The following is a 20464-nucleotide window of genomic DNA, read 5'->3' as shown; positions in this document are numbered from 1 at the left end:
AAAGTTTTGATTGTCTAAAGTATAAAATTACTTTAATTAATCACTTCCTAATCTTTTATTAATTATGGATTATGGATAAAAAAATTTTAGTTCATGAGGGATCAAATTCGCGATCTTTGCATATTAGCACGACGATCTAACTTTTTTTTTTAGTAATATATTTATTTAAAAAAGTATGTATTACATTAATTGTATGTATATAAAAGAAACAATTACTAAAAAACTCTTATAATTATCCGAATAGTAAATTCAGTTTGTTAAAATTTCTTCTAGTCTCATTGGCGTATGTGAAATTTATGTAACGAATATAAATTTACTTAACGAATATACGATGAATACATGTGTCGACACTATTAATGTTTTAAGAGAGAAAAAGTAAAGCTACTTATATATAAAAAAACTCTGTTGATATGTTAATGAGATGTGAATTGAAGATAATAAATTTATGAAATGTGTAATAAATTTGGTTGGTGATGATGAATGAAATATAAAATAATATTTATTATTAGAATATATGATATTAATTTATTCTGTTATTCTTTTTGTTGTTTGTATAACTTGATATCACTTTATATTAGAATTGAACATTTATAGTTTTCAAATGTTTACGCGAATTTTTTTTGTCGAATTTATGATTGTCGTATGTTTGTTTTTTTATTTCTTTTTTCTTCTCACTTTTTTTTATATTATATTTTTATATTTTATTCTAATAAGCATTGTCTTGTTGAATCATAGAAGGCTTTGTTAAATTTCTTGTAATTGATATAATTCTTGAATGTTAATTCTTAAAAGTTTCATTGTAGTCATGATTATTTTAATTCATGATAATTGTATTGATTTTTGGTATTGATCTTTGGTATTGATCTTTTTTTGGCATCTTAATCAGTAATAGAAGATGGAATTATCTTTTCATTATATTATATTAAAATGATTTAATAGTATAAATGTTTGAATTTATAGATATCTCTGTGCTAGAGTTTCTTGAGAATTGATCTTATTATTACTTACTTTTTTACTTTGTTTAAACTGAAAATAATATTAATTTGCTGAATAATTCCTGGAGAGCTGTATTATGAAATTATTTATACATAACTGAAGCTGCATTATATAAATTGGAAAAAGAATTAATTATTATTAATAATAATTCTTTAGTTACTATTATTGAGAGTATTAGTTGAGATTATGTAATTTGAGATCCTAAAGTTTTGTCATTAATTTCAATTTTATTGTTAGAATGTGGAAAATTAAATATTAAATTAAATATTCTAATAAAATTAAGTTGGTTTTATGAAGTAAAAATGAGTTTTGATCTATTATCAATATAGATTTTTTTCTTTTTATCTTGTTGATGAAAAACATTGTTCTTTATAATTTATTCCTTTTATTCTATTATTTTTCTATCATTTAATTTTTTAATTTTTCTATTATTTAATTGAAGCTTCTTCATATTTGTATTTTCCATTAATTTCTTTTCATAAGATATTTTAAAATTATTGACATGAAGAAGTTTGTTTTTTAAGGATTTTTTTTATTCTGTTTAGTTTCATAAGAATAATAGATTTATGTTTATATAATTTTAGAATTTTTTTTATTTAAATTTCATTGTGTTATATGTGGATTCTTATTGGAATTGTATTTGTTAGATTAAGGTGTTTATATAATATATTGGATAAGGTTATATAATATATTGATTTCTTCAATTATGAGATTATTGTGGGATGAAAATTAATTGTTTAATTTTTTCTAATTAGGTTTGTAAAACCAAATTTGTTACTGAAATATGTTTAGAATACTTGCATTAAAATTTCTATTATTATTTCTATTATATATGATCATTATAGTTCAATATTCTAAAAGTTTATTTATTTAAGATTTGTGAATTATAACATGCTACTGATTGTAACATGAAAGTAATTCCTAATTCATTTTCATTTGTTATCCAATTAAAATTCTTTTTGATTGTATAATCCTTCCCAATTTTTATGTTTTGGTAATATTAATATCATTAAGTATATTACCAAAACAGTATATTATCTGCTTTATCTTAAGTTGAAATTTTTGAAGAGATTGTCTTGTTTTTTATTGAATTTATAATTATTGTTATTGTTTGCATTATTAAGCATTAATAATGTAGATTTTAGTGTTGTTATTGACATAGATTATTGATATAGAATTTTGATAATAATTGACAATAGTTGACAATAGTATGTTCTAAAATGTCATTGTGTTATGAGATAAAATGTAAAAACAGACTTCAAATTTTAGATGTCTTCAGATAAATATTGTTATGCCTCTTTTTTTGCTTTTTTTGCTCTATTTGTTTTGTATAGTAGTACAGTTAAAAGTATAATAGTACAGTTAAAATCTTATTTAGTGAATTTTTCAAATGGTGATAATGATTATTTTAATTGATAAATTATTAGTTCAAGAATTATAGCTCATATTTATATTGAATTGATATTATGGAGTTCATATTTATTGATATTATATTTTATTATGATATTTTATTATGATATTATATTTTATAGTCCGGTAGTTGTTTATCCTTGTATTATATTTATCACCATTGTATATCCAAGTTATCTGTAATAACTTTGATATTGGTTGATTTTGTTGCAATTTGTTGTCTGATCTCATATAGTTGTATATGTAATTGTTGCAATCCTCTCTTGAGGCTTTCTATTATTGATATGAAACTTAAGTTTTGGGAATCTGTGACTTTGTGAGTACGAGTTTTCTCTGCAAATATGGTAAATATGATATGGGATAATTGATATAATTTAGTGACTTTTGTTTTGAATTAGATGTTCTTTTAAGAATTATTTTGAATTAGATGTTTTCTTAAGAGTTTAATGTTCGTAGTATTTTAGTATTTGTAGCTTGAGCAATATGATTTATTGAGATTAATATAATTGTTTATATGTGTTAATCATTTCAATATTTCCATTCTGTGTTGATTTTCTCTAATTTTCTTTGATGTATTCTTTATAAGAAGTTAATTAACTCATTTGATTGCAACATTTTGTTATTCGATTGTATGATTTTGCAATTCCTAGGATTAATTTTCTGTATATTTGACATATTTGAAATAAAAAGCAGTTGCTGCTTGCATTGACTGCTTGATGCATGATTGATATATTCACATACATTTTTTTTTTATTGAAAATTTCTTTTTTTTTTTTTTTTTTTGATATCACTTATATTATGAAGTCATATTGAGATAATCTTTACTAAAATAGTATTTGCTTATTTGTATATTTGATAGATTAAATTGTTGTATGTTTTCTGCAATATCATTTTCATCAGCTTCTTTTGACTTTCTTAAGAAAAAATATTTTTGATTTGAATATTTTTGAAATGTATATGTATATTTTTATATCCAGAATATTTTTGATTTCTTGATAGTTGTATAATTCTTTAATAGGATTAATGATTGACTAATCAATTTTTTTAATAGAAATGCAACTTATTCTTGTGTTATCAATATGTTCTAAATAATTTTATATTTATGTGGTTTAGGATTGTTTATATTGGTTGTCTGTCTCTGTGGAGCTTGTTCCTTAATTCTTGATTCAATATTTAAGTCAATCTTGGAAAATATTTTGAATTTATTTTGTATTTTGAAATTGATAAGCTTTTCCTGAGATCTTTGTTATTCTTTTTATTTTTTTACTTATAAGTGTTTTCCATTGATATTTTGTTAGTACTGAGATTTAGATATTGATTGTAGAAAAGTTGGAATATGCTGCTTTGCTTTAAGTGGAATTTTTTTTTTCTTATTAGATAGAAGAAAAGTTTGGATATATTAGATAATCAAGTTCTTATTTGATTTGGCTTTTTTTAGGATTTTTCTAGTTTATTGTATTATATTTATCTTTCTGTTATTGTTCCTTTTTGTGTCGCCATTTTTGTTGTAGGTTTGATTTCTGTTCTGATATCTAACTTGTCTTGGGACACTTGGATCCAATTTTATTTTATTTTTATTATTATTATTTTGTTAAATTTCATTCCCTTAAGTAATTATTGTTATGTAATCAGGATATTGATGATACATTTGGTTATTGTTATGTCATTGTCATTGTTATATCTGATTATTGTTATGTAATCAGGATATTGATAATACATTTGGTTTGAGACTTGTCTAGATTGGAACTTTGATTCTAGTATACTTGAATACTTAGTATACTTATATGTATTTTTTTTTCTATTCCATTGTTCAATCCATATTTTATGATAATCAAGACTGATCACAATGCTTTAAATTTAGTTGCATAACTCTATTAACTCTAAACTAATAGACTCTTAATTAAATTAATAGGCATATATAAAAAAAACAGAAATAGAAAATAGATTTTATTTTATATAGAACTTTGTTTTATATTTTAAAATTATTATATAAACTAAATTCTCGAATGATAATTATATAGTTTAATTTATTTTATTAATTTTTATTAATTTCAAAATTATTTCTCTTTAAATACTTTCATTTTCTTTTCACAAAAATAAAAAATTAAATGAGGAAGGGAAAATATATAATATATTTTTTATTATTTTTAAAAAGAAGATTGCTATATAAAATTTCATTTATATATATGTCCGTGATAGCATATAATCATAAGCATATAATTATTCTTTTATTAATATAAACATATATAATAATACAGAAATTAATATTTTTTGGATATTTTTATTTTTTGGATAAGATTTTGAATAATTTTTTTCTATGGATGTAACTACTGTTTAATTTTTAAGAAATTTGAAAAAAAAATTGTTATTATATTTCATAGAATTTTTTTTATACATATACGTCTACGTCTATGTCGCTTATTTTTTATTAATGTAAACATATAACGGTAGTAAATAACTAAAATATAAATTAATCAAAATGTAAATCAAAAATAATATATTTATTTTATAATATATTTTATAATTTTAAATATAATATATTTATTTTCTTATGGATTATAATAAACATAATATGTCAATAAAATATGAACAATAAAATGTCTCAAATCCAATCTCAACTTAGATATTCTATGATAGATCCTTTGGATTCATTTGGAATGCAAAAAATATAAAATGATCTGATAACTGAAATAATAATGACTATTGAATATTAATATTATATTTGGTATTTATTTATATATTAATCATATATTTAACATACTATCCATAATATATTTAAAAATAGATAGTAATTGCATATTTACGTACATATAGCAACAAATCTATAAAAAAAATTCTTTGACATAATAATTTTTGTAAATATTTCGAAAATTAAAAGATAATTATATATATAAGAAAAAAATTCAAAATCTTATCCTATAACATGACCAAAAATTACGAGGAGTTTTTGTTTTAGATAATTACCAAAATCTATCTTAATCAATTCAATAATTTCGTATATATATTTAAAGATTTAAATTTAATTAATACTTTTATAATTTTTTGTAGCAAGTAGATATACTTCTGAGAAACTTTTAATTTATAAGAAATTTAGAAAGAAAGAAAGAAAGAGGAAAATAAATTCTAAATCTGAAACTTTTATTTTATATTTATTAGTTTTTTTTCGACATATTAATAAAAAACATACACTATATGAATTCTATATTCCTAATATAACTGTAATATAACCATAATATAACTTAATATAATTGATTTCCCATAATTGTACTTATCATTTATAATTAGTTTGACTATGAAAAATATAAAATACAAAATAAAATGCTTTAAATTTTAGTAACAACATCTAACAATATTATTGAGAATTAAAATGATAATATATAATATATTTAAAAATTAAGTTTTATCAACATTGTCGAATATTTGAATTGAATATAATATAATCAGTAAAATGAAAATTCAGATATATATGTTGTAATTAAATAGAAATTAATTAATAGTTTAATTTAGTTAATAGTGTTCGTCATTACTATTGCAAATTTGATTCATATATTCTTATGCCTGTTTCATCGAAAAATTAATAATTAAAATGAATAAAAATAATAATATTTTTTTGATAATTCTAAAAAATTTTTTTTGTTTAACTGCTTTGTGATATACAGTATAGTCAGCAATGTCATAATCAACTAACTAATGTAGTAAATATTTTTTAAATATTTATGTGCATAAACTTTTTAATTAGTTTTAAATCTTGTAAATATTTAAAATTAAATTATATATCTAAAATAATTATTATAAACTTTTAAATTATTAGCCAATAATTCATCCTATGATGAATAATAAACGTAAATCAAAAATTTTATTTAAAAATACTAAAAACTTATAAAACTTTTTTCTTAATTTTTTCGATATAACATTACATTATTAGTAAATTTTGTTTTATATTTTGTTATTTATATAATTTTGTTATATATTTTATATTATTAATATATTAAAATCTTTTAATAAAATAAATTCTCTGCAAGTAATTTGTTCCAATTTTTCATGTTAAATTATTTAAAAATATATATATAAAATAAAATTAAAAAATTGATAAATAAATAAATAATTAATAAAAAATAATAATTGATTTAAAAAAAATTATAAATTTAAATTATGATTAATTAATTAAAAAAATTTTCAAAAAAATTGTAAATAAATATTAATGATATTCAATGTATGAAAATAAATATTAAAAATATATCAATTATGAAAATAAAAGAATTATGTCATGACTTTTGGAAAGATTGGCAAATTTATGATACCGAATTTACTATTGAAATATGTAAACGATAATAGTTGAATATTAAAAATTTTTATTGTTTAATTAATAAATTATATCGAATCTTAGATTATATAAATGTTAATATGCATGTAAAATACTAATAATAAATATTATTTTTTAAAAATGGCAATCAATCTTATTGTGTATAAATTTTTTGAACTTTTACTTTATCTGTTATTAAATTTATTTTATATAATTAAAAAAAATGATCGTTTTTAATTATCACAATAAAAAAATTGTATTTAAAAAACAATGAAATAAAAATTGAAAAAATATTAAAAATATAAATATAATTTAATACAATATATACTAGGTAAATTTAATTCTGTTACTCATCATTTAATTTCAAAAAATAAAGCAATTACAAATGACAATTTTTAATTTTTAATTTTTAATTTCAATTTAATTTTATTTTTTTTTTTATTAAAAATTTTTGCAAAGAAAAAAGTTGCTTAAAATTATTTCAAGAATTTCCAGTTAAACCATGTTCCTATATTTTTCAAGAATATTTATAGAGATATTATATAGTATAATTGATTTTAGAAATTAATGTAGTCAAATTATGAAAACAATTTTTGTGAAAATTAGCGAAATAAACGATTCAATTTATCTCTCTCTAAACTGTGAAATAATTCATAATGAAATTCCCTACACACATAATAATTCACTAACATTTATAACAAAAATTATTGCCAACATTATAATTTATATATTTAAAATAAATTATATTATATATATATTTATATATACTATGTACGTAATTTATGTGCATGTCTTTATGATTTTAATGATATATTTATTTTTTTTTCAGTGGTATTCAACTAGTTGAAGAACTTCTGATTTATTCAGAATCAAGAATTTCTTTTAATAGAGATAATAAAGATACGATAAGTTGACAATTTAATATATTGGTAAAAGTATATTTAATATCAATTTGTATTCTTTCATGCTATTATAATTCGTATCAATTACGAATATTTTTCGAACTTCTAAATGCAATAAATTTTATAATATAATTTGTGAAAAATTATTATTTATTAATATTTTTATAGAATTATGGAATTAATTTCAAATTAATTAAAAATTATTATTATATTAATAATTGATTTTGTACATAAACGATTACAAACATGTATCAAATTCAATTAAATTACAATTATTTTAATTTGTTATTTTTATCAAGAATATTTTTCTATGCTAAGAGTATCAATTAGATCAATTACTTAGACAATCATTGCAACAATGTTTATCAATGAAAGATAATTCTCAAAAGCATTTTGCAAGAATTTTATTAAATGAACTTGTATATAATTATTATGAACATTGTATTGATTCACTAACATTTTCTTTTTCTTGAATTATAAAACGGGTAGTAAAGATAATTTTAATTTGTCATAAATTATAAATATTTTACAGAAAAGATGAAATTCTTATAGGAGAGATTGTGAAATAAAAAACAAAGAGTAAAACAAGAAAAAAGTAAAAAAACAATTTAATTAAATCTATTATTCAACATGGTTAACCTAGATTTACCAGAAATACCATTATCTTTAAAAAGTATACAACATTATCTAAAAATAGCATCAATGCATGATCAACGAGATCCTGTTATTAGTTATTGGTGTATGAATTTGCTTTTTATGTTATTATAAAAAGAAAAATTATTACAGTTAAGTTTTTAAAATTATTAATTTTTAATATAGGTCGATTATATGCTCTTCAAACAGGATTAAAATTATCAACCAAATCACCAAAGGAAACAAACTTTTTAATGAAATTAATGGATTGGTTAGAAACAACTAAAAAAGAATTATATGATAATGAAGCTATTACAAATGATATAGCTGCTCAGGCACATTTAGAAAATTGGGCATTGAAACTTTTTCTCTGTGCAGATAAAAATGATAGAGCAGCTAATTTTGGAAAGAATGTAGTACATAGTTTTTTTACAGCTGGATTACTTTATGATGTATTAACTGTGTTTGGAGAATTGAGTGAAGAAGCTATACAAAATAGAAAATATGCTAAATGGAAAGCAGCATATATTCATAATTGTTTAAAAAATAATGAAATGCCTCTACCAGGACCCTTACAAGAGAATAATGAAAAAACAAATTTTAATAAAAACATGGAAGGTAATGAAAATTAAACTTAATGTTAAATATTACTTAAAAATATTAATAAACTTAATTAAATATATATATATTTAATTATAATTATATTTATTTAATTATATTTAATTATATATATAATTTTATTTAATTATAAATTAAAAAAAAGAATATTGATAAAATTAATTAAAAATCAATTCTAACATTGATATATGTTGTTAAAGATAGTATCTTCTAAATTTTAGAGGAATTTTATCTGCCTTATTATTTCTTAAAAAGTTATTTTTGATTGGATTTTTTGTTTTTCCATATAAAATTAATAGTAAGTTAGATTAAATTTTTACTAGCAAAATGTAAAACAATATAAAAACACTGTTTATATATATATATATATATATATATATATATATATATAAATATAAGTGAATACGATACTATTATTTTATATTTATATTTGAATACTTCTTTCTAATGTTTATATTATTTCATATTCATCTCTTATATTCTATACTTGTGAATGTTATTGTATATATATAAATCCTTATATATATATATATAATGTTATGATGATAATCTTGTTTTTTGTAAATATAAAATTGCTTTTTTATATTTATCACAAATAATAAAATGAATAATTTTTTAAGAAATAATGAATGACGATTAAAAGTTTTTAAAGTGAGAATTCTTGACTAATTAGAAGAAATAATATATTAGCAATATATATATATATATATATATATATATATATATATATATATATATACATATATATATATATCATGCAACTGGAGCTATATTGTATTATTATGCTTTTTTGCAAAAATTAATATATTCATGAAATATTTTTAGAAAATTGATTCTAGAGACTAAAATAAATATAAAAATTGCTGTACAAAAATATTAGCTTATTTAAAGCTCATTAAATGAAAAAAGAATATGATATAAAAAAACAAAGTGACCTCTATTTCTGTCTCACTTCATCTATAAATTAATAAATAAATCTCAAACAATATTTTTATATATTATATTATGTTTATTTTAGTTTTTGAACGTCTCTTTAAATTCTCTAAATTCTCATGAAAATATTTTAACATATTATATGATGTACAAAAATTTGTTAAATCCATTTTATATAATAATAAATTATATATTATATAATGGACAAGACAGATAAAATATTACAAGCTATTTTTTCACAAAATCAATCACTGCACATATTAATATTATAATATTGCTAATTATTTATGAAAGGCTTTTCTTTATTAAAGAGAATTTCATCCGACTTCGAAATATGGACATAATTTTGAACAAATTTTTTTTACATATTATATATATTATTTTTTAATTATAAATAAAAATACTATATAATATAATACTATATAATACTATATAATATTTTTAATGTTTATGATATATTTATTTAAAATTAAGATTAATTTAAATTAATTTAAATTAGATTAGATTTGATTTGATTTGATGATGCTAGCTCAAATTTGAATCTAATATAGATTTGTTATATACAATGTACACTGAGTTTTCATCCAAGGAATCTATCAATCCTCATTTATAAATATTATAAATAAAAAATGAGATTTGAAGATTTGAGATTAATTTATTATATTTAGCTACTAATTTATTATAATAGTAACCAATACTAAGGCATATGTTACTACAATTATAGATAGATTTTATTATAGATCTACTGATAGTTCTTTTTTGTGAATATTTTGAAAACTAAGCAATAACATAATACATATAAAAAAAAGTTGTTCAGAATGTTGAGCTTGATAACATATTTTAAAGTCATTAAAGTCAGAGAACAACGTTTTTTTTATAAATAATTATAATATTTTAAATCTGTACAATTGATAATTCATAAGCTAATTATGACTTGTGCCCTTGTTTCTTTTCTTATTCAAAAGAATCATAAGAGAATCACATAAACTTTATCATTAGCAGATACTATATAATATTTTAATTATATTTTATATGTTTTGTTTCACAAATTATGCATGTAATGTTCATGATAGGAGAATCAATTAATTAAGAGCGGAAATTGTGGAATACAAGAAAAAGCAGTAGAGGATAATTGATTAAATAAAATCGTATGACGCAGAGGAAAAGAATGTGGTCAGATTTGTTTTAGATTATAAAATATTAGAAGGGTAAATTTCGTAAAGATAAAAAATTATAATATTATATCTATATATAATAATATTTAAAATATTTTTTTTTATTATCTATACTTAATATTTTATAAAGAGAAAATTATTATCATAATCTTGAGTACAATAAATTTTTTATTTTTATAAAAATTTATTATATTATATATTATTTGTTATATATTAATTAATTTTTTATTTACAAAATTAACCTCTTTCAAGTAATTCAATATTCACATTCATAAAATAAAATTGATTCACATACAATTATCTATTATATGTGCAAAAATAGAATGATATCTACTACCTAGAAAGTATTAAATTATTATTAAAATATATAATGCAGAGATGCTTCATATAAGTATTGAAAGATATCAAAAAAGTGTTTTGTTTTGTGTTTTTATTTTAAGTATTCTATTTTAAAGATTTCTTTATAAAATAATTTGAATTGTATTATTAGAATTTTTAAATATTAATATAAATGAATCAACTTTGTTTTTATAATAAGTGTGAATTCATAATAGATTAGACAAATATTTTTAATTATCTTTAATTAGTAAAATGTTATTAGGTTCAATGATATCTTTCTGAATATGTAAAAAAAAGAAATATATTATTTTCATCTTTACCAAATTAATTCTATAATATTTTATTAAAATATATAATATATAATAATATATAATAATTTAAAATATTTCCTTTAAACTTAATAATAATTTACATAATATAATAATATTTATATAATATATATGATAATAAATATTTCTTTAAATTATTAAAAAAATTATTAAAGTGATATTTGTAAATTAATTTTAAAATAAATATTTTATCTATCTCACTATAATAATCAAGATAAAAAAAAAATCATTCGAAATAAAAAAATATTTTTTATTTTTATATCATTTTTATATATTTTTGCATTTAATGAATTTAAAAATTATAACTTTTTAAATTTGAAATTAATTAAAAGTTTAAAAAAAAATTTTTTAAAGCGAAATCATTTGATTTTTTTTGCATAAATCAATTCTTTGATTATTTTAAAAATATTATAATAATATAATTAATAAATTAAATAATGTTTAATATTATATAAAAAATTTTTTATAGAATAATTTCATCATCTATTATTTTTTCTATCTTTAATAATTTTAAAAATATAGCTGTGTCTACTATATGATAAAAATTATAATTGTTTTATGTATTATAAGAATAAAATTTTATTTTATTTAAATTTGCTTAAAATAGATTCTACAACAGAAGCAAAAGAAGAAGATACTTTAAATACAGAAGATTTAGTTGTTATTGGTAATACTAATCTATCTGATACAGTATATGATAAGACTAATGAAGAAAATATAGAAGAATGGTCTTCTGAAAATAAAGATTGTAATGTAGTTACGAAAATAGAAGGTATAGTAGAAAAAATAATTCAAATATTCATTATTTGTTATAATCATTATTTGTTTGCATAAATTATATATACATTATAGGTGGAATCGAATTATCAGTGGAACAAATAAATAAGGCACAAAAATTTATTAAATGGTCGGGAAGTGCTTTAAATTATGATGATGTGCCTACAGCTGTGTTAAATCTTCAAAAAGCTTTACATCTTTTAACTACTGGTGAAGAACTCACATAATCAAAATCAAAATAATCAAAATCAAAATATTGTTATTTCACTTAATAATAACAGTTAATTAGTAAATTAATTTTTATTGTTTGTGAATAATAATGATTTAATTGATACATAAGTAAAAATGATAAAAATGATAAATTATTTATTTTAACTGTTTACATTATTACATTTATGCTGAATTAAAAGTATTTTTGAAATATATATTAAATTTGTAGATGTATAAAATCGGCGTTAATATTTAAATCTATTATTATAATGATTAATGTGAAAGTTCACAATTATATATCAAAAATTTTAATAGTGCAAAATAAATCATATGTCATGTATTAATAAGTTAATTAATATATAAATAAGTTAATTAGTAATTCTGATTGTTTTCAAATAAAAAAAATAGTTAAAAATATAAATTTCAAAAAAATTGAAAATTATAATTAATTTTTCTTTTTTTATTCGAACGTGTAAATTAGTTTTGTGTGCGCGCGCAATTATTAAATAGCGCAATTTTAAAATGTTCTCTTATGTAGTCAACCTTAATATTTTACAACAAATATATCATTATACATATATATGTTAACTTTACACTTATTTTTTCGCTATTTTTATTTTTGCTTTACTTTATAGATATATTATTTAATTTATTCCATTGATTATAAATTTAACATTTGAAAAATAAATATACAATTAATTAACGTTATACAATAATAACATTTTTTTCCTATAATATAATAGAATGTACTATAACAAACGTAGGAAAATACAATTTATATTTATATTTGTACTTATGTTTTTTATCTTGTATTAAACTTTTTTATTTAAATCATTATATTGAATAGTAATTTTGGAATAGTTTTAAATAAATAGGTATTTACAATTCAAAATATGCTATAACAAGATTCTAAAATCAATTAGTTCATTATAGTATATTCCATTATATTAATAAAATGTTTTGAACTTTAAACTAAAAACAAACTAGTCTTTTTTATAATTTTTGTTTCAACTACAATAACATATTTATATATTTTATACGAATTTTAAATTTGTACATTTTTATTCGAATTTTAAAAACGCGTGTTTTCTTCTTTAAAAATAAAAAAAATAATTAAGTAAAAATATAAATACGAAGAAAGCACGCGTGTGCGTTATAATGCAATGTTTACGCATAAAAACATTTAATCTCAATATGATATCAAGAAGAACACATTAATTCAAATGGCAGTTAATACCTTGTGTTTGAGCTAATACTTTATGTTTGATTAAATTATATTGTAGTAATGATAAATATTTATATTTTTTGAAATTTTCAAGATTTCTATTTTCTTTAAATTCAAATTTAAATGCTATTGTTGAAAAAGCAATTTAATATAAATCTTGAATAATCTTCAATAAAATTAACATATAAGTTTAATAGAGCATATTTTACATGATTATCATAAATAAAGAATCAAAAATCAAATGAGTAACTTATTTGTTGTGCATAATAAGAATTCTTTTAACGAACTATTACCTACATGATACGTTGCAAGTGATAATTAATATGATAACCAAATGAAGTTTTAATCTCATGAATATGTAAGAATTCCAAATTCAATCTTGTTTCTTGGTTTTATCATCTACACCATTTGCTGTTACTGGTTGTGTATCTTCTCGTCTAAGTTGCCAATCTATTACTAATCGGCCTGTTAGCATAAAAAAGAACACCTAAAAAGAAGTAAATCTATTTAGAGAAATTTTTTTTGTTTAATATATATCTCTTTATATAAATTTTAATTTAATCTTACCAATGCTGGTGCAATCCTTTCAAATTTATCATTTACCATATAATGTGAATATACAGCCATTAACATTAATAATAATAATACTGTATTTGATGCATTTTTTATTTTATCTAGAAAAAACAAATAAAATAATGTTTTTAAAAAAAAATTTATTCTAACTTAACTTTCTTACGGCTTGGAATTATGGCCATTGCGAGTCCGCAAATAATTTCCAATGATCCAACAACTCTTCTATACCATTTACTTGGTACTTTAAAATCCAGTGTACCAGATAGTGGAAATACTTTTGCGTATTTCACATATTCTTTTCTCTGGAAATATAATAATATAATTCGCTAATAAATATTTGATGAAATGTGAAGAGATGCGGATCTTGAGATAAATCTTGAGATAAACATATATATATATAAAATATTTATATAAAGAAAATTGTGACAATTTTAATTTGATAAATATTATAAGTTGGCACTTGCAATATTTTTGGCGCTTCACCAATTGGTTAGTTGATAGTTTACTATAACTTTGAACATTAAGTAACAGCAAGAACCGAAAATAATCTTCTGACGAGATCTATCGAAATGAAGAAGTTAAACTTTCTTTAAATTTAGAAAAAATTTAAATCATGAAATCAATTTAACTCTTTTTTATGTTAAATAAAAACTTTATTTTTAGAAAAATCTTGAGAAAACAAAAATTAATAACAATAATTTGATTGTTTTAATAAAATCTAAAATTTTATTTTTCAATCTTAAAAATTATCATAAATTTTATTTATTTATATATTTTCAAATACTGTATTTAAAAATATAGATAATATCTATAAATTGTTATTTTTATTCATTTTTTATTAAGTTTTTAATTTCTTTTTATATTTTTTATTATATATTTTTAAAATTTTTTAAAATTATTTTCAAGATAATAATAAAAAAAATAAAAAATACTTATAACTTATACAAAAAAAATTATGCATACAAACACGTGTGTAATATATATCGACATACATTTTTTTTATTTGGTAAACAAAGATTGTAAAAACAAAAACAGTTTTTTTGGAATTTCTCTAAAGAGAAAAATATTTTTTATTGAAAAAAATCATTGCTCCTACAAAAAAAATAATGAACAAATATGGTTAAAGAAATCAAAAAGATCGATTATTAAAACTGACAGATTGACATAATAATGTATAGTTAATACATGATATGTATTATATACAAAGCTAACGCACATTACAAAGAAAAAAGTAAAAATAAAAATGTTTTATGATCACTGAAGATAGATATAGCAAAAGAAAATAATTTAAAAACAAAATAAAAATTTTTATTAGATGAAAATAAAAATATAAATTGTAAAATTAAAAGGATATAATTATGTTACATAATTATAGAGCAAATGCTCACCAAATCCTTGTGCAGATCCTTACTAATATGAGAAGTCAATTTCATAGTACCAACGAAAACGAAGAATATCCCAAGAAGAACTGAGAGAGATTTTAAAACGACTGAGCCCATAATTCGACAGTTGAAGATTGTTAACAACACGAACGTATTAAACGTAGAGAAATCGATTCGGAAACTAGACTAGATGAATGACTCGTAGTCGTGAATTCGTTATGTACGACTCGTACAATCTCAAATAAACTATCTTTTTTGTTTTCTTTTTTCTTTTTTTTTTTATTTCTTAATTATACATATTTATGATAAATATTTATATGATATTTATATTAGAAATATATTTTTTTAAATGTTTTGAACAATTATTGAAATCGTACTTAGTACTAATTGGGTACTATCGTACACGATATAGTAATGCTCATACTTCTTTTCTTTCTCTTTCGGTTTTACTCGGCTTATTTCGACTGCGACAGCGCATAACATGTACAATATTAGTATTCTGTATGTCGGATCGTGTCATATCGTGTTCCACTGCGTTGTACTAGCTTTTCCCTTATAACGTAATTATAATGAGCTTTCTAAAGATACGTCGTATAATCATCGGCTTTACTATAATTTTAACTAACATTTTTCATGCAATTTTCAATATTTATTATTTATACTGTTTCTAGTTACATACGAACAATATAATGAGATAAATTAAAATAATTAAATGATTTGCATTTTTCCATTAAATGAAATATAATAATAAAGTATAAAATGTTCAATCAATTTTTTATATGATACAGTTTTAAAAATAATTAATTCCATAAATTTAATAAATTTATAATATGCAAATTAAGAAATTTAAAAAAATTGAAAACTGTAGAACTATTTGGCTATATTTTTAATAACACTGTTCAAAAATATTGATTCATTGTAAGATATAGTGAAAATATAAAATATTCATTTAAAAACAACCTAAAAATTTATTGTATATATTATGTTGTTTATGTTATTTTATCTATATTATATTATTTTATTACATATAAAAGTTTATATACAGTTTTCTGTAATAATATTAGAAATATAATATCATTAAGTTGCATCATTATATAAATTTTACGTATTGATGCTTTGCAAATGCAATATTTATTATTATTATTATTAGCAGTAATAGTAGCAGTAGTAGTAGTTGTAGTAGTAGCAGTAGCAGTAGCAGTAGCAGTAGCAGTAGCAGTAGCAGTAGCAGTAGCAGTAGCAGTAGCAGTAGTAGTAGTATTATTATTATTATTATTTAGTATATTATATTGACATAATTTTTTATTATTATTATTATTATTATTATTATTATTATTATTAACTATTATTATTATTATTATTCTATTATTATAATTTCTGTCCATTTTATAATCAATCAATTTGTATTAGTCATGTCATATTTGCTTGTTTATGTTGTTTAATTTCTGTACTTGGCAAATCGACATTTATATTATATTTATTGTTTATGAGAACAGTCATGTTTGCATTGCTGTTTGCCAAACATACAGGTTTTTTGCGTCGTGCAAACACAATTATTTTCCCATGAATATTCATTGATGTAAGTTTTGTGTTTTTATTATTGTTTACAATTTTTTGTAATGGTTTTCTAAATTCTTTTAACTCTACTTCTTCCGTTTTTGCTATATATTTAACACATTCTTTTTCTTGTGTTACTTCTGTTATGACATCTATTGTATTTTCATATTCTGTTTTCATTGTCGTTTTAACATTTTCAGGATTGTTTTGATTAGTTTTGTATTTATTATAATCATTGCAATAATTGTTGTGATTATTTCTAATATCATTCTTAATGCCATTAATAGTAGTTATACTAATATGATTATTTTTTTCCTCATCTGCTTCTTTAGATGGTTTAAGAACAACAGTAGAATGAGAACAAAAATTTTGAAAAATATTGTTTTTTACAGTATTTTCCAATGAATAATCTATTGTTTTCTGATTTAATGTCTGTTTCTTTGAATTATCAGAGAAATAATTATCTTGCAATTTTGTAGAATTTAACTCAATTGATTTATTATTTTGTAATAAATTTTTTATATCTTTTGAAGATATTTTTTCTGTTTGTATTTCAATTATTTCTTTGGGTGATTTAAAAAGAATGGTAGAGTGAGTACAAGAATTTTGAAGAATATTATCTTTTACAGTATTTTTTAATGAATGATCTATCATTTCCATTTGATTCAATGTCTGTTGTTTTATATTATTAGAAAGACAATTATTTTCCGTTAATTTAATAAAATTTAACTCAATATCTTTATTGTCTTCCAATATATTTTTTATATCTTTTGAAGGTATCATTTTTTTTATTTGTGTTTCAATATTTTTATTTTTAATAAAATTATTTTCAGAAATATGTAAGATAGATGTATTTGGTAACTTTTCATTAGATATTAAAAGTTCTTTATTTGTTTGATTTTTGTCAAACAAAAGAATTTCATTAATATTTGGGACTGATAAATGATATGTTTCTAAATCTTCTTTATAATTACGAAAATCATTTAAAATATTAATACTCTCTTTTTTTTCTGTTGAATTTGATTGTGAATCATTTAATGCATGAATAGCATTTGATGTAGATATTTTATTACAAGATAAAGAAGAATCAGAAATAAATTTTTCAATATTTTCTATGTTTTCAATATTTTTACTTCGATATTTTATATTATTATATTGATTTTTATTAAATTTCTCTTCTCGATTTACTCGACTCGATTTTATATATGCTGTTGATTTTACACGCGATCGATGGTTATCAATATGATGATATCCTCTTTGTCTATCTCTATGATGATGTTCACTATGACTAGATCGATAATTATCTTTTTCAAAAACTTCAATACAATGATAACCTATATTTTTCTCATCTAAAGTAAATGTTGAATTTTGAGTAGATTTTATATGCTGTCTTGTAGAATGTTCATTAGCATTTTTTTTTTCATTTCTTTTTTTATTTTTTCTTTCATTATCTTTATTTATATTATCAATCAAATTTTCATGTTTTTTCAATTCTATTCTTGAATTATGAGTACATCCTACAGTAACATTTTTTACATTATGTTGCTTTTCATTAAAATGAGTGGAAGATTCAAAATTATATAGAGGAAATGTAGATTTTTCCTTAGATTCAGAAACTATATTATTTGTTTCTTTTTTTCCATTTTTTCTCATTGTTTCAAAACAATATTTTTCTTTAGTAGATTTTATTCGTTTTATAGGAATATCTTTGTTTATTTCTTCATTTATTCTTTTTCGCATGTGTATTGTTTTTTGTAAAAGTCTAGAGCTATCATTTTTATCATTTAAATCAGTATTTTTTATCGTATTTCTTGATGTTGTTGAAGATTTTATCCTATGTTCAACTTTTTTATCTTGAACAATTGAAGATTCAGTTTCTTTTGTAATATAAGAATTAGTATCACTTAAAAAACCATTTTCTTTGTTATTTTTAACTATATAGCTTTTGTTACTTTTATGTAGTATATCATTATTACTATTATTTAATTTATTTGATTGCTTGTCTTTTTTTTCTAAATTCTGTTCATCTGTCATTCTTTTAACTAATCGCTCACCAAAAACAGTGATAGGAATTAAGGCAGATTTATTGTGTTGATTTTTGGTTTGATTACATGAATAACCTGTTACCAATGTTTCAATATCTTTTTCGATCGGAGGAAAATAAATATCAGTTGATTTATGATGCGTATTTACAATGGTTTCTCGAAAAGTAGATTTATGAATGATACAATCATTAGTTTTAGGATATTTGTCTCTTTTGAATGTTGTATCATCTAATCTGTAATAAATATATCAGAATTAAATAAATATTTTTAAAATTATCAATATTTCTATTTACTTACTTTTTTCTTAACTGGTCTATCATTTTATCTTTTCGTGCAATTTCTGCTTTTGCAGTTTTCAATAATGAAAATAAATTAATTTCTAAATTTTCATTAATCTTTTGAAAATTTTCCAATCTTGTTTTTAGTTCTGTAATTTGTTTTTTTAATTTTAGACGTTCTTCTACAATATTTTCTTCATTATTTGTCACAAACTGAAATTTTTAAACAAATTATGTATGTGTACTTAACCTAATCATAAATAGTATTATATTTTATAACACTTACGTTTTCATTGAACTCTGTCGTAAAATTTGGTAAGTCTTCATAAATATCAATGTCATCCTCCATGCTTTTTATTAATTTCTATAATAAAATTATAATTATGAACATACATATTTTACTATTGATATGATTTTTCCATTTTACCAATCACGAATATGTCATATATATTTAATATAATACTTACTCAAGGACACATATCATCTTTATATTTATTGACCATCATGAAATATATTAGCAAATAGTAACTAATATCAATTTAATAAATACTTATATTTTATTAAAATTACAATAATTTTGAAACACAAATGAAAATGAACCGAACCAATGAAATATATAATCGAACCAATAAAATAACCGTTATTACGTTCAACTATATTTTTTCTAATAAAATTTGATTATATAAATTAAATTCGATAAATATTAATTATTATAATATTATTAATACTAATATGACTTCATATTATTATTAGTTTTTAAATAATAATAACAGTTTTTA

The 20464-nt window shown here is 19.6% G+C and overlaps 3 protein-coding genes across 12 annotated transcripts; 1 reads left to right on the top strand and 2 right to left on the bottom strand.

The window, feature by feature from the left end:
• The first annotated feature begins 92 nt into the window (after positions 1-92).
• LOC108004103 (vacuolar protein sorting-associated protein VTA1 homolog) lies at positions 93-13333 on the top strand. Of its 10 annotated transcripts, none has more exons than XM_062073262.1 (7): positions 93-173; positions 274-466; positions 7539-7638; positions 8144-8350; positions 8431-8862; positions 12246-12410; positions 12491-13333. In XM_062073262.1, exons 4-7 carry the CDS (start codon positions 8242-8244, stop codon positions 12640-12642), a joined length of 858 nt encoding a protein of 285 aa, XP_061929246.1. In that variant the 5' UTR covers positions 93-173; positions 274-466; positions 7539-7638; positions 8144-8241; the 3' UTR covers positions 12643-13333. The 10 variants fall into 10 exon arrangements, with proteins under 10 accessions (XP_061929246.1, XP_061929251.1, XP_016922260.1 ...); XM_062073264.1 differs by lacking the exons at positions 93-173; positions 274-466 and adding exons at positions 1487-1751; positions 2642-2750; XM_062073267.1 differs by lacking the exon at positions 274-466 and having other exon boundaries at positions 94-173.
• LOC108004104 (novel acetylcholine receptor chaperone) lies at positions 12437-17048 on the bottom strand. Its single transcript, XM_017066772.3, has 4 exons — positions 15812-17048; positions 14587-14725; positions 14418-14524; positions 12437-14337 (listed from the first exon to the last, which is right to left on the bottom strand). Exons 1-4 carry the CDS (start codon positions 15920-15922, stop codon positions 14224-14226), a joined length of 471 nt encoding a protein of 156 aa, XP_016922261.1. The 5' UTR covers positions 15923-17048; the 3' UTR covers positions 12437-14223.
• On the bottom strand, positions 15812-20367 carry LOC108004091 (myb-like protein D). Its single transcript, XM_017066753.3, has 4 exons — positions 20153-20367; positions 19972-20049; positions 19705-19898; positions 15812-19640 (listed from the first exon to the last, which is right to left on the bottom strand). Exons 2-4 carry the CDS (start codon positions 20032-20034, stop codon positions 17216-17218), a joined length of 2682 nt encoding a protein of 893 aa, XP_016922242.1. The 5' UTR covers positions 20035-20049; positions 20153-20367; the 3' UTR covers positions 15812-17215.
• Positions 20368-20464: the final 97 nt, after the last annotated feature.

Source organism: Apis cerana, linkage group LG3 (assembly GCF_029169275.1).
Source record: "Apis cerana isolate GH-2021 linkage group LG3, AcerK_1.0, whole genome shotgun sequence".
In the NCBI taxonomy this organism is placed as follows: Eukaryota; Metazoa; Arthropoda; class Insecta; order Hymenoptera; family Apidae; genus Apis; species Apis cerana.
This window is presented reverse-complemented; position numbering and strand designations above follow the sequence as displayed.

Coding starts and splice junctions, on each gene's coding strand:
- LOC108004091 (XM_017066753.3), bottom strand. CDS start 20,034: ATGGAGGATGACATTGATATTTATGAAGACTTACCAAATTTTACGACA. Junction 19,899..19,971: donor CGACAGAGTTCAATGAAAAC/GTAAGTGTTATA, acceptor TAAAAATTTCAG/TTTGTGACAAATAATGAAGA. Junction 19,641..19,704: donor ATAGACCAGTTAAGAAAAAA/GTAAGTAAATAG, acceptor TATTTATTACAG/ATTAGATGATACAACATTCA.
- LOC108004104 (XM_017066772.3), bottom strand. CDS start 15,922: ATGGGCTCAGTCGTTTTAAAATCTCTCTCAGTTCTTCTTGGGATATTC. Junction 14,726..15,811: donor AGGATCTGCACAAGGATTTG/GTGAGCATTTGC, acceptor TTATATTTCCAG/AGAAAAGAATATGTGAAATA. Junction 14,338..14,417: donor AAAGGATTGCACCAGCATTG/GTAAGATTAAAT, acceptor ACTTCTTTTTAG/GTGTTCTTTTTTATGCTAAC.
- LOC108004103 (XM_062073262.1), top strand. CDS start 8,242: ATGGTTAACCTAGATTTACCAGAAATACCATTATCTTTAAAAAGTATA. Junction 8,863..12,245: donor TTTTAATAAAAACATGGAAG/GTAATGAAAATT, acceptor TGCTTAAAATAG/ATTCTACAACAGAAGCAAAA. Junction 12,411..12,490: donor TGTAGTTACGAAAATAGAAG/GTATAGTAGAAA, acceptor TATACATTATAG/GTGGAATCGAATTATCAGTG.